Source organism: Carettochelys insculpta, chromosome 4, assembly GCF_033958435.1.
Source record: "Carettochelys insculpta isolate YL-2023 chromosome 4, ASM3395843v1, whole genome shotgun sequence".
Taxonomy (NCBI): Eukaryota; Metazoa; Chordata; order Testudines; family Carettochelyidae; genus Carettochelys; species Carettochelys insculpta.
Window position 1 is genome coordinate 122,490,987 of NC_134140.1, and position 15,234 is coordinate 122,506,220.

At 40.9% G+C, this 15,234-nt stretch overlaps 1 protein-coding gene across 3 annotated transcripts in view; it reads left to right on the forward strand.

Moving 5' to 3' along the window:
- Nucleotides 1–12,561: 12,561 nt before the first annotated feature.
- Nucleotides 12,562–15,234, forward strand: part of MAPK10 (mitogen-activated protein kinase 10) — a 117,661-nt gene continuing 114,988 nt past the window's right edge. For all 3 annotated transcript variants that reach the window (XM_074992007.1, XM_074992002.1, XM_074992003.1), the window contains exon 1: nucleotides 12,562–12,627. In XM_074992007.1, coding sequence (XP_074848108.1) covers nucleotides 12,562–12,627 — 66 coding nt within the window. The remainder of the gene's footprint in view (nucleotides 12,628–15,234) is intronic.

Below are 15,234 nucleotides of genomic sequence, written 5' to 3' on the forward strand. Positions count from 1 at the left end.
GAACTGTAAGGTATATAGGAAGCTGGCGAGATCATCATGATCAATGGATCCATTTCTGGGTGGCAGTCGGAATCAAGAGGAGTACCCTTGGGGTTGGTCCCTGGTCAAATTGGAGGATTGGGCCAAAAGAAATCTGATGAGGTTCAACAAGGTCAGGTGCAGAGTCCTGTACTTAGAACAGAGGAATCCCAAGCACTGTTACAGCTTGGGCACTGACTGGCTAAGCAGCAGTTCTGCAGAAATGGACCTTGGCATTACAGTGCATGAGGAGCTACCAACAGCGTGCTATTGCAGCCAAGAAGGCTAGCAGCATACTGGAGTGCCTTAGTAGGGAAGGCGGTGGACAGCCCTCAGGAGAGAGAGAGAACAGATGAAGAACTATTTAGAAAAGCTGGATATACACAAATACACAGGACTGGAACAAATACACGCCAGGGTGTTGAGAGAGTTGGCAGATGTGGTTGCAGAGCCATTGGCCATTATCTTTGAAAGCTCTTGGTGCTCTGGGGAGGTCCCAGCCAACTGGAAAAAGGCAAATGTAGTGCCCATCTTTAAAAAATGGAAGAAGAAGAATCTAGTGCAACTACAGACCGGTCAGCGTCACCTCAGTCCCCAGAAAAAACATGGAGGGGATCCTCAAGGAATCCATTTTTAGACACTTGGGCTATGCCTACACTAGCCCCTGTCTTTCGAAAGCGGAATGCTAATGAGACACTTTGGGATATACTTAATGAGGAACTGCTATGAATAGGGCTTTTGGATTGCACGTGGCCTGTGAAGACAGGTGCCTTTTGAAGGGCCCCCCACCAGTCTTCAAAAGCCCCTTATTCCTAAAACCAAATAGGAATTAGGGGCTTTCAAAGCCTGGGGGGTCCTTTTGAAAGTCCCCCATCTACATGGGTGGTGCGTGATCCAAAAGTGGCACTTTCAAACTGCTGCAGCCGCCATTATGCTAATGAGGTGCTGCATATTCATAGCAGGGCCTCATTAAGCATATCCCAAAGTGTCTTATTAACATCCCCCTTTTGAAAGGCGAGGGCTAGTGTAGACTTAGCCTTGGAGGCAATGAACATGCCTTAGTAGAAGGATTGCCGGCAGATCCAGGTAAGTGATTATTGCCCTTTATTCAGCACTGGTGAGGCCACTTCTGGAGTATTGCATCAACTTGAGGCCACCCTTTACAGAAATAATGTGGATGCGTTGGAGAGAGTCTGGCTGAGGGTGAAAAAATGATTAGGGGTCTGGAGCACATGACTTATCAGGGGAGGCTGAGGAATCTGGTCTTATTTCATCTACAGAAGAGAAGAGTGAGGAGCGATTTGATAGCAGCCTACAACTACCTGAAGGGGTTCCAAAGAAAATGGAGAGGGGCTGTTCTTGGTGGTGAGGGATCGTAGAACAAAGAGCATTAGCCTCACATTACAGTGGGGGAGGTCTAAGTTGGGTATTAGGAAAAACTATTTCACTAGGAGGGTGGTGGAGCACTGGACTGGGTAACCCAGAGAGGTGGTAGAATCTTCTTCCCTAGAGGTATTTAAGTTCTGGCTTGACAAAGCCCTGTTTGGAATGATTTAGGGTTGGCCTTGATGACTTCTAGAAATCTCGTCCAGCCTATGTTCCTATGATTCTACCGTATGCTATGTGCACCCAGATAATAAGGTCTAAAAAAAAACATTGTTCCAGTACGTTAAAGTTTAGACAGAGGAGCGGGTTGCAGGCACTTAGATAACATATAATGAGACTTGTATAAGCTACTGCTAGTTGGATGATGTTCCTTCCCAGCCCCACTGAAAATTTTCATTTTCCAATAACCTGAAAATAAACAGCTCAGCTGAAAATAAAAACAGTTTGATTTTAGCCAAAAATATTTACTTTTTGGTTATGTGAAAAAGAAAATCCAGATTTTTTTTAAAGGAGAGCAGGCACCTTCCACGAAAAATCTGTTTATCAAAAAAACAATTTTCCACTGAAAGAAAGCTGTAATGGAAAATGTTCGATCAGCCCTAATATCACTTCTTTGAACCAGACATTGCTGTTTCCAGTGTTTGAACTGTGCCTAGGAAAATGAATTCCCAGTCTGTTTGTTGTAGGCGCTATTGCAAAGTAACAACATGCTATAGACAGCAGCAGCAGGTAATTTGCTACCAGTAATACTATGTATTTAATTTAGTTATGAATCACCAACAATACAGAGCCCTTTTTTCCTCAAGTTATTGTTTCTCTCCTACCTGCTTTATATGCAAATTTTCTCAATATATACTTGAAAGTATCAAAAATGTTTTATTTTCTTCAGGAAAGAATAAGTTGATGCATGGTATTTAATATATTACAACCCCCAATTTTATCGTTAAAGTGAGTAGTCCTGTTAAACTTCATGGTTGTAGGAAAGAATTTAAAATGAGAATTTAGGGATAACGTGAGGTTATGAAGAAAGCTTACATTTTAGCTATTTGTGTGATAAATAAACCTGAATATTCCATAGCTGCAGAATTTACAAAGGAATCTATCCCGGTCACACAGCTTTGCTCCTCCAACCCCCTAACCCCTTTCCCTCACTTCTGCATCCCTTCTCTGAGTGCCCCTCACCCTCTGCCCTGACTCCTGCACCCTCACACCATGCTCTGAGCCCCCACCCACTCCCAGCCTCTTGCCCTGCCTTCAGCACCTCCCACCTCCTGCCCTGAGTCTCATTTAAATAAGGCACGTACATTTTCCTTTAAATTTAAAAAATGCCTATATTTAATGACCTCAGCAACACTGAGTACATCTGCTAGTAATACAATATAGAGACCAACAGTACATGAATGGACAATTGTGGAAACAAAATCAAAACAGGAAAAATTGATGTGCTGTAACTGGCTCATCAGATGTTCTTTGGGTACCTCTGACTGCAGGTCTCTGAACACACTTGTGCAGTTGAATTTATCCAGAGGAGGGTAATATTCCAGTAATATCAGCTTTAGTTAATATATATTACTAGAATTGTAACAGCCAAGGAGACACACATGACCAGCAGTGGAAGCATTGATGTTACTAGCATCTTGGGATGGGATGGGTTTGTTTGATTCCAGGATATGCTCACCAGTTCTGTGTCATTGTCTCAGAGACTTGTAGTCATTAACGTGATGGCTGCCAGATGACATCTGTTTCTTTTTGCCACATGGTGCTTGTCTACACTTGCCCCCACCTTCAAAGGGGGCATGTTAATCAGGGCGACGGGAGTTTACTAATCAAGTGCTGCAGTGAATATGCCACACTTCATTAAGCTAATTTTCCCCCTGTGGCAACTTCAATGTGTCAAACTTTGAAGGGCTGGCATGCATGTAACAGCAGGCACTTTGAAGTGCCTGTGCTACTTGAAAGTGCTTTTACTCCCCAAAATTTTGGGGAGTAAAGGCACTTCAAAGTAGCGCAGGCACTTTGAAGAGCGTGTGGCTACAGGCATGCTGGCACATCGAAGTTTGACGCTTTGAATTGTGACGGGGGAGAATTAGCCTAATAAAGTGTGGCATATTCACTGTAGTCCTTCATCAATAATCTCCCTTCCCCCTGATTAACATGCCCTCTTCAAAGTTGGGGGCAAGTGTAGACCCAGGGGTATGTATTAAATATAGGTGAAGTAATCCAAATGCTTCTTTCATTGATATTGCTGTCATATAAAAATGTATATTTTGTGGAATAAATGCCATTTCCACTAGTCATAAAATGCCAAGGATATGTACTTTGAAGGCAAAAGAAACTAAGTTAGTATTGTGTGTGGAGATTGTATTTTGGCTTTATAGGTTTTAAAAATGTTGTTCATTATACAGCTTGAAGCAGTTTTACCACCAACATTTATCTAAAGTAAACAGTTTTTATTGATTTTTCCTAGCATGTCATACTGGAAGGCATATGAAATTGTGAATGCTGTAGATGGAAATTTTTCTGAAAGATGGACTTCCATAGTCATTAATCAAATATTGAGTTGATTGAGAAACTATTTTATCTGAAGTTTAATTTACAGTTTTTGCACACAAAGTTTTGGCATATGCTTAAAAAACTTTTTCTTTTAAAATATCTTATGTCTTGCTGCTTATATTAACAATAATAAAGTATGTTACTTTGAGGTAGCTGTGACTTTACTGTGGATGTTAAAACATGAAATGTTACAGTTCAGGAGTGTGTGAAGCTGGGAACAGATCTTGGGGGAGGGAGGCATGGGGCATGATCAGCTGCTGGATTTCTGGCTTATCCATCTCATTAAAATGTTGAAAGTTGTTTTTGAGTATGTATATTCACATTTCTATACCGCTTAATAAAGTTTGCACTTTCTCCATATTTTCACATGCCAAAAGAGGTTGGTTTTTTTTTGTTTTTTGTTTTTAATATGAACATAATGGAAATTTCCATGGATTTGGATTACATTAGACAGGTTAGGGAAGCCCTGCTAATTGCCAGGGCAAAAATTGGGGCCCAATGTAACAAGTTTGCTCACCCCTGTTATAGGTGAGAAAGACAGGCCTCACTCTCATGTTACGTGACTTTGAAAATGAAGGAAATTTCTGATGGAGAGAGAGAAGGGGAAGGCAAGTTAGCCTTTGCCAGAGAAGAAAAATACTAGTGATGGTCCTTTTAATATTCAAATTGACACAGTTGGATTAATGGCAATGAAAGCTTATTGGGTAAATCCTACTTCATAGAAGTCAACTGAGTATATATAGTATATTGTGTGCAAACTCAATTCACCTTGTTGATGGAGCTAGAACTAGCCTCTCCATAAAATCTTTGATATATTCCTTTATCCTTCTTTGCTTTTCTCTATATAAAAACTGAATGAAGAAATTTAGTAAAAAAAAGTTTTGGCCTTATGACGACTGTAGGGCTAAGAAGCCTCAAAAAAGATCAATATCCTGTGGTGCTACCAGGATCAGGAACCCGCGGCACAGATGCCAAGAGTGGCACATGAGCCGATTTTCATTGGTATGCAAGGCAAGAGCTCAGCCCCACTCTTTCTACTCCATGCAGCTGGGAGCTTGCTAAAGCCATGCTGCCTGTGGATTAACAAAAGACCAGCCAATGCTACCAACCGCCACCTAAACAGTAAAGATCTGCATCTTAATTTATTTAATTAATGAAGCTGTTGTAAGTAGGACTATTAGTGACTTTAAAAATTATCACCAGCACTTGGACTGTACACAAACGTCAAAAGATCAAATTTCGGTACTTGGCCTCAGAAAGGTTGCTGACCCCTTTGCTAGGCACTGATCAATGTTCCCTCTAATTTTTTTCCATCCATGTGCAGAATAAATTTTGTTATGTGTACCAAAGCACATGCAGACATGCACCAGTAGCACAAACACATGCTGCTAGTTGTGGGTACTCTGCCAATCAGCTGGGCAACACCTGAATCTCTCCCGGGCAGCACCTGAATCTCTCCTTAGCTTACAGAGAACAATGGCACTAACCAAGCATAGTAAGAGACAGTCCCTTGCACAGAAGAGATCAAAATCTACAGATTGAGAGGAGAAACAGAGTCACAGATAGTTGAAGAGACTTGCCCAGGGTCATGTCATGCATCAATAACAGACACGGGAATAACAGTCCTGGCCTCCTGGGATTCCGTCCAGTGCCTGATCCATCAGACCATGATGCCCTATCCTTCAGTCCTTTCTCAGGTGGAATTTCTATTGGCTTCAGTTGGAGTTTTGCCTCTGCAAGCACAACTAAATCAGGCCTTTCATCTTATTTTTTTTAAAGTTCATGAGGGATTATGTATGAAGGGTTTATTTGCATATACTAAAAAACTGAGAATAGAAAGCTGTGCTTCACCATTACAGGAAATAATACATGGCTTTACAAAGACTGTGTAATTGATAGCTATCAGTGAGTTTTTATAAAACAGTAAAAGATTATATTTTCTTATATCAGAATACTCCTTTATTACTGAAAGTAGGACTTTTTAAAGCATCAGATTGTTTTATCAAAGCAGAAAGGGCCTGGATATGTAATGGAGAATAAGTGTCTACACAATTAAAAACCAAAGAACATTTCTGTTTAATTTTAAACCGATAAGCTCTATGTTCACATGAAAAATTTTTCTGACTTTCTTTTCCTTGAAAGACTTCAATGATTGTGTGATGGGATTGTTTTAAAATTCCTATTACTTTCCAAAGCAAAGAGTTTTTTACCATTAGAGTATTTATTTAATCAGATAATGCCTTGCAGTTCAGTGAATTTGTCAAGAGCAAAAGATTTCTCTATTGAAAATCTGTGTTTTATATAAAAAGGTTCTGTTTGGTTATAAGAAAAATCTTGAATGGAGAGTCATATGATCTGAAAACCCTATGGGTGTCCAGCAAAAGAGTTAATCTCCACTATGTAAGGATGAGTAATAAGGCTGAACTTTCATCTGAAAACCCGATCAAGCTCACAGTGGGTGTCTAAAAAATCCTTTTTAAAGACTTGTAAATTTTTGCTGCCCTAGGATGAATTAAATATCATTAATTTTTAACATCCCCTAGCACTATGATTAAAGATAGGCAAGTATTTTTTTTTCTTGAGCTGGCAAAGTGTTATGAGTCTGGTTGTGAGAGCTTCTGTGCACCTCAAGTATCCACTGATGGCAGTTTTTGTTGTGAGAGCTCAGCACTTACGAAAATCAGACTCTGCAACAACTTTGCAAGGTTGGTCTTTGAAAATAGATTTTCTAAAAGTCTTTTTTCCCAAAACCGCTTGAGACTGAGAAGGAAGCCTTTGTGAGGGCAAGATTACGCACCCTCTTGTTACAGGACTGTTCTCCCAAGCTTCATTTAAAAGCAAGAAAACCAACAACAGCAACAGTAGAGCAGATTAAAAACAGATTAATAGATTGACTGGCCCATGGAAGGAACTCCATAAAAACTTCTTGCCTCTGCTTCCAGACTGCTTTGCCATAGCCAGTTCAGGTTTCTGTACACTGTGGTCATAGGGTATGATTCCCGTATGTGCAGTAATACCTGAGACAATTTTAATTTAGCTAAACAAATAAGCTGCCAAGTAGCAACTTAAAGACTAGCAAAGTAATTTATTAGGTGATGAGCTTTTGTGGGGCAGACCCACTTTTTCAGATCTGGAGAAGCACAATATTGTTCATATTCACTGATATTATTAGGATTCTCCAGATCTGAAGAAGTGGGTCTGCCCCATGAAAGCTCGTCACCTAATACGTTATTTTATTAGTCTTTAAGGTGCTACATGACTGCTTGTTTGTTTTGTTAGAATACAGACTAATACAACTAGTTCTCTGTTACTATTAATTTAGCTAGCTGAGGTTACAAAGCAGTGAACGTACAGTAGCCTGGATTCTGGCTAGGCAAGCCTTTCTGGAACCTCAGCCAGCTAGCATGTCCTGAAACTTATGCTATCGCAGCTTAATATCTCTAGTACCTGAGCCAGCTATAATATATCTCTAGTACACAAACTGCAGACACATTGTGGGAGTGCACTATAGACATACCCTTAGGCTTTAGTTTTGCAGCTTGTGCATGGAGATTAACTAGTCTTTAAGGCCACAATCCAGTGGCATCCTAGTAGCCCAGGTGATGGCTCATGCAGGTAGTCTGGTGAGGTTGTACTCAGGTGGTTAGCTCATGCTGCTGCAGTGAGAGGTCTATTTTTAGCATAGTAGTTTGGTTTCTGTATATCTTCCCAAACTGGGAATCTCACTTCTCAGCTGTTGCATACACATTCTTCAGGGACAGATAACCTCTCTGCTCATTCTCATTTGTAAAATGGGTAATTCAGTTGTTAGCGTCCCCATTTTGATAGTTAAGTCCCACTTGCCAAATGTGGTGTGAATCAGCTGAAATAAATGACACTTGCAGGTACTTGGCTAACTGAAAATTACACTGTTGGGTTTATGATTGGGAATCTAAAGGCTGAGACCTGAAAATATGGTTCAGAATGAGTTGCTTAAAACCACACGGTAGGTCAGCAGCAGAACCAAAATTAGAAATCCTCAATTTCTTGCTCTTACTTTTGTGCTCTAATCACTGAGGAAATCCACTCTAAGTTTTCTGCCTTTGCACTTGGTTTACACTCTATTTATACCGAATACTTCCTCTCAAAGCCATTCATATTTCGTTGCTACGTCTAAGCTCCTTTTCTCTTCATCTCTTAACACTTAAGAATTAGACTAGTGAAATCTATTAATTTTTAAAGCCTTTATTATCATTTCTCATTTAACTCTAAGATTTCTTTTTGGATGATAAATCATGTATGCTGGTATTTTATCTAATATTTTACTTAATAAAGTACCTTATTTGCAGATATATTAAGCATTACTCTCTCTCTCTCTCTTTTTCTCTCTATATATATAATGAGTGACAGCATACATCCAATGGGGAAAATACATTCCTCTCCTATAATATTGATCTATTTTATATATTTTATATTTGAGAGAGTTCGTGAGTCTGTTTGTCCAAGAACTCCTCCTAAACAGTAAGAGCTAGAACCACCAATTTTGGTATGCAGCTTCCTCTTGTTGTAACTTAATGCAAGGTAAGGATTTGGTTGTGCTTGGGGGGTGGGGGCTGAAGCGCCCCACACCCAGATTAGTTGCTTGCTGTTCTCTCTTCCTTACTGTCAGGGAGTGAGGGAAAGGTCATTGTTTACTGCATTTCTCAATCTGGCTGGGGAAGGCAGGAGGCAGATGAGCTGTGCACTTTTCTCTCACTGCCTCACAGGGACAGGAAGGTGAACAGTTAGGGGCTGGGGCTGAGGACAAGGGGCTGGAGGTGTGGGGGTTCAGGAGTCAGGGTTGGAGTGTATGTAGAGGCAAGCAGCAATCAAGACAGGGGGCTGGTTGTGTGGGGACATTAAGGCAGAGGGTTGGGGGGTTCAGGAGTCAAGACTGAGGATGAGGAGGGGCTCAGAGCAGGGGGCTGGTGGTGTGTGAGTGCAAGAGTCAATGTTGGGGGTGACGAGGGGCTCAGGGCAGGAGACAGGTGTGGGGGCTGATGCAGGAGTTGGGATGGAGGGTGAGAAAAGACTCAGAGCAGGGTTGGGAGTGCAGGTTTTGAAAAATACAATCATTTAAATAAAGTATATACATTTTCCTTCAATTTTAAAAAAACAACCCACATCATTATTGACTTAAGGATCTGAGCAACACCAGGTAAGTTTGCTAGTCAATACATAACTCAGAGGATTTTCATTAGTCAGAGGATTATTTGTCTCCTTTGAAAGCCTCAGACTTCCTACCAATCTCCTACTCTCTAGAAATAGCAGCAGTAACAGCATTCTGTTGTTACAGTACTTTAAACTGGAATTCTAAAATTGGATTTTTTGTGTATTGATGATAACACGAAGCTGTCTTTTCTCTCATGACCCAGTTCAACAAAACATTTAGGCATATGCTTAATCCTGTTCTGAACTGGGGGCCTAAAGATTTGGTAAATGTGAACACTGATAACAGCAGATACTTCTACATAAACCCAGGTTGTGCCTCTCTTGATTTGCATGCAGAGATTGTCTCTATGCATGGGTTTTACTTCCTCCATGTAGAAGGGTTTGAGGTGTCCTACAGAACTGAACTTCCAAGACTCCATACTTTCAAAGATTTATGCAGGGAGAAGTGTTGGAATGAGGGAAGCATGTCATTCCTCTTCTACACGCATGGAAGATACTTTAAAATGAATTAGCACTGGTTGCATCTTATCTTTTTCTGGAAACTGCTGTAGTCACGAGTAATCTCTGGTTGCAATTTAATCATTTTATAAGGAAACTGAGTGAGGGCAGGAGCCACTGTGGGTGTCAGGTTCTCTGGAAATGGATCCTGGCCTCCTGTGAATCCTACAAGTTCTTTAAGGTTTGCCGGGTAAGGGAAGTTTTCCTGGGAAAGCAGGATCCTCTGATTATCCCTTCATGAGATGATGAGATTCCTCTGATCCAGGGAAGCAGCATCCTCTGATTATCCCTTCATGAGATGATGAGATTCCTGAGGGAGACAATTACCCTTTGTTAGGTTTTGTCATGGAGGGGAAAATCTGGGCCATAAATTCCCACAAAACAATTAGAAATAAATTAAATGTACCAGCAACTTGGTGTTTGATTTTACTATGCACAAGTCTCATGTACTTTTCAGTACATCTGGAGGTAGGTGTCTACCTGTCTCAGATTGGCATGGAATCTGATGGTTGCAAATTGTGAAGAAATTCACAACACTTTCTTTCATTGTTAATATTATCAGTTAGTTCTCATAGCTATAGTAAAATGCTGCATAGAGAGGAGATGATGCCTGTATAGCACAATATATGGAACATAAGACTTAGACCCAGGGAACAGCATTTTATCCCAATTAATGTTCCTAACTCTGTCACACTTTGGTCAGATCTGCGTTGTTTTGTCAAGGAATATTCCAGTATGAGTTCAAACAGGTTCTGTTTATTGCCAGAAGCAAGAACCTTTTTGTTTTTCTTCATCTTGTCTTTATATGCAGAAATAATCAAAATTTAGTGTGAGAAAAATGAAATTCTTAGAATAAAATTCCAATGATATCACCCAATTTTTTTATATTCTGTGTACAATATTTCAGTGCTCAGATCAGGTATGTCCAATCAAAGAACAGCATCTTCTCAAGTCGTGGGGATAGTTCAGTGGTTTGAGTCTGGCCTTGCTAACTCAGGGTTATGAGCCCAATTCTTAAGGGGGACATTTAGGGATCTGGGGAAAAGAAAAAAAATCCCCAAAGCACGGTGGTATAGGTCATGCTGGGGACTGGATTTGATGACCTCTCAAGGTCCCTTTCAGCCTTAGGAGACAGTTATATATCTACATAAGATGATGGACAACCTGTGGTTCTTTGCTGCTCCTCTTTTTCATAGTTCAGTGCATCCTTGAAATAAGGTTACCCCCAAAATCAAGCTGTGAGGAAGGTGACATTGAATTTGGTGATGAAGAAAGTTGCACCCTGGTTTCTTCCCCACCATGGTATCAACTAAAATGCAAAATCTGTTACAGTCCTCCATGATGCATAGGCACATGACGTCACCTTGTCCTTTGGGTTGGATTCACCTACTCCCTGGTTGTGTGGAAAACTCAGTATAGTCCCACATTTCCTTCCTATTTGTATAGTTGCCTGATGATTACTGTACACACAACATGCAAGACTAGATCCAGTGATATCTTACATGATACATAGCAGACACAACTTATGATTGGGTGCACAAACAGGTCACTGAAACTCTTTAACAGATATCAGTGAGCCTCCTGCATTGGGAAGCTAGTTAGGGTCACCATCAAACTTCACCAGGGAGGGTTTCTGAGGTCCAGGATGGAACTGAGTGAGAGGGAGAACCCCAGACTAACCAGTAGCTGCAGTGGTGAGGCAGTCAACTGGGATGGGAAATATTTTGAAAACTTGAAATGTGTGCAATATGGGAAAACTGATTCCCACCCAGCTCAAACCAAGATCACTGTATAATCCTACTAAACAGGGACATGCCCTTTAAACCCCTGCAGTCATTTGCTGGGTTTCCAGAAGGCAATGAGATTATGACTAATGTTAATATATGTACACCAACAAAGCTTCTGTGGAATGTGTAATTTCCTCAGTGACTCATTGAACACTGAGGCAGCTATCTGAGACACTGAAATGTGATGCAGCGATAGTGATAACTTGCTTTTCATGGCCAGATTATTCATTCATTCATTCATTAAAAGTTAAGTATGTGCAGGACCAGATGGTACAATTCAGAGAGCAAATGCTGGGGGACACTTTTCTTTTTATGACATTTTCAGCACCATGCAGGCGGAATAGGGTAAAATACTTCCAATAAACACATCACTATTTCACAGTACTTCAGTCCATCATTAATGCACAATTATGACAGTCTCATAAATATCTTAAGATAACAGGGTAGAATTTCAAGATCATGATTGTAGCTCAGTGAAGTAGGATAACATTTCTCAGGAATAGCTTTTACAATAATCTTATTATATTAACAAGACAAAATTGAAATTCTACAAGATTTATTTCCTTTTCTTTTAAAGGTAGTTTTTTTTTTGATGCAATTAAGATTTTTGCCTTTTTCTTTAATGCAATCCTGCTTCTTGGGACAAAACCAGTGGGCGATTTCAGTCTTTGCTGTAGCACAACTGCTCACTTGAGCAGCCTTTTTCACTTTTCTGTATTAGGAGTTGAAGAAGGAATCCTAGAATCACTCATGAAGGGTCAATGGACCAAATGAAGCTAATGCCACCATCCCTATGGTTCTGAGCTCTGAACTCCAAGGATTCATTTTCGTTCCTGCTGGTGGAGAGGATTGTGAATTCCACTGGACTGCACGTAGGGTGAACTTTGATCTAATGATTTCAGGTTACTACCAAGCTAGGTTGTGTTTGAATGGGTAACCTTTCCTAGTGGTTTGAAGGCTCTCCAACCTTTTATCAATTCACTGAGCCACCTAATCTCCTCTACTCACATAACTGAATAATAATTCACGTTTGTTTTCGTATTGTGAAATCAGGTGAATTGTAATTGTAATACCAAATCAACAATAGGTATGTGATTTTCACCTTCTTTTTTTTTAATTACAGGTATTTATGAGCCGCCATTTCTTCTACTACTGCAGTGAACCTACCCTGGATGTGAAGATTGCCTTTTGTCAGGTGTGTGTTCCTTACCGGGTAGACAAGGTACAGTATATACTTGTACTTCCATATTTGCCATCTACATTGTGCCAGTAGAATTATAGTAGAGGCCCAGTGCAGGCTACTGAATTGTGAGAATCAACAAACAGAAAAATACAATAGAAAAGGTAGGCAATGCATCATAGAGTTTACTTTTTCCATTTGTTTTGACCATCACTCTTTGTGGGGGAGGGGTAGCTCAGTGTTTTGAGCGTTGACCTTGTATATCCATGGTTGGGAGTACAAACCTTGAGGAAGGCCATTTAGAGGCCTGGGGCAAGTAGATCTATAAAAATCTCTCAGGGATGGTTTTTGGTCCTGCCAAGAGGGCTGGGGACTGGATTCCATGACCCCTCAAGGTTCCTTCTAGTTCTCTGAGATATGTATATCTCCATGTATTGTGTTTATGACAGTGTTTCATAATGGCTAATGAATATGCTGGAGTAATTTTTATATAAATAGTAGTTTTACGCCTTCCTACACAAAATGGGAATTGAAATAATAAAACCAGGTTTTAAGTGACACCAGTTTAAGTTGCATCAAAATAGGACACTCAGTCTCAGAAGTTATATCTTTAAAGTATCTACACAGTGGCCCCAATAGGCACCATGGGTCCCAGGACAAACAGGGAGGGAGGGTCTGTCTCTGCGCATGGAAAGGGTGGTGCCAAGGGGCCAATACCATATATCATATACCAGTACCATAACGCTGAACCCCTGCTCCCCCCCAACAGCTGCAGGCAGCCAGACCAGCGGTGCTACAGTGTTTCAAAGGGACTCAGAGCAGTTCCCCCTTTTGCCCCCACCCCATGTCTACACACAGACATGCACACAATTATCCAAAAGGGTGTCTCTGCTTTTACATCTTTGCTAAGGGTTGAGGAAGAATGGATAAATTTGTGCATGAAGTATGAAGTGAATAGGTAAATGACAAGTGTGCGAGTGACATTTCACTGCACTGAAGCAGCAATATAGTCAATTTTGTACTTTTCAAGTTAATCTTGAAATTGCTCAGTCCTGTTGGTTTAAACTGTGCAAGGCTGAAAATAAACTCAATACTGTAATTTAAGTGCAGAAGGAAGGAGGATTAATTTATCCAATTCCTGGTCCCATTAGAGTTGGAACGTTTAGTATTCATACATTTTCAGTAGCCACAAATCATGGAGACATTTTCATTACCTGGTGAATATGTTTTCTTTCCTTCTCACTTCTTCTCCTGTAATGTGACTAGTGCTTGAGCACTGCCTATTCATTCATATTTCTGATAGAGCATTAGTAATCTGGATGATCACAAGAATAACAGGTGTTTCTTGTTTGGTGAGAACAGTAGTGCTTCCTTAAAAAGACTCTTGCATTAATATTAAACAGCAAATGGATTACACTGGGTCCAAGTAACTGAAAATCAAGTAAAAGTGATATTTGTCCTATGTCCTCATTTAATATAAAGGAGCAAAAAGGCTTTTTTTTTTTGACAAATCTCTTTTCCTATTCTCTGCATTTCACCCAGCTCTCAGGTTCAAGATAATCTGGATCATATAATTTCATTTTTCAATCTGACAGTCAGCTTCACACATATCCTTTCCCCCAATCCTCCCCTGCCTGAGTCATTTTGTCTCTCCTTGGCTACGTCTACACGTGCAGCCAACATCGAAATAGCTTATTTCGATGTTGCGACATCGAAATAGGCTATTTCGATGAATAACGTCTACACGTCCTCCAGGGCCGGCAACGTCGATGTTCAACTTCGACGTTGCTCAGCCCAACATCGAAATAAGCACAGCGAGGGAACGTCTACACATCAAAGTAGCACACATCGAAATAGGGATGCCAGGCACAGCTGCAGACAGGGTCACAGGGCGGACTCAACAGCAAGCCGCTCCCTTAAAGGGCCCCTCCCAGACACAGTTGCACTAAACAACACAAGATACACAGAGCTGACAACTGGTTGCAGACCCTGTGCCTGCAGCATAGATCCCCAGCTGCCGCAGAAGCAGCCAGAAGCCCTGGGCTAAGGGCTGCTGCCCACAGTGACCATAGAGCCCCGCAGGGGCTGGAGAGAGAGCATCTCTCAACCCCCCAGCTGATGGCCGCCATGGAGGACCCAGCAATTTCGACGTTGCGGGATGCGGATCGTCTACACAGTCCCTACTTCGACGTTGAACGTCGAAGTAGGGCGCTATTCCTATCTCCTCATGAGGTTAGCGACTTCGACGTCTCGCCGCCTAACGTCGAAGTTAACTTCGAAATAGTGCCCGATGCGTGTAGACGCGACGGGCGCTATTTCGAAGTTGGTGCTGCTACTTCGAAGTAGCGTGCACATGTAGACGCAGCTCTTATTCCTTATCTGCATATAGATCTTATTTGCTCAACTTTCCCTTGTACTGTAACCATCTTTGGTAGACAGTAACAACTCACTATTCCTCCAGAGTCACTATTTTGTCACCATCATAGAAAGTTGTTATTGGTTTTCATCCGTATTTCCTTAACAGAGCTGGGAACACTCTTTGCATCAAAACATTTTTACTGAAACAAAATGATTTCTCAATTTACTTACATTTTCTGCCCCCCAAAATCCCATTTTAAATAA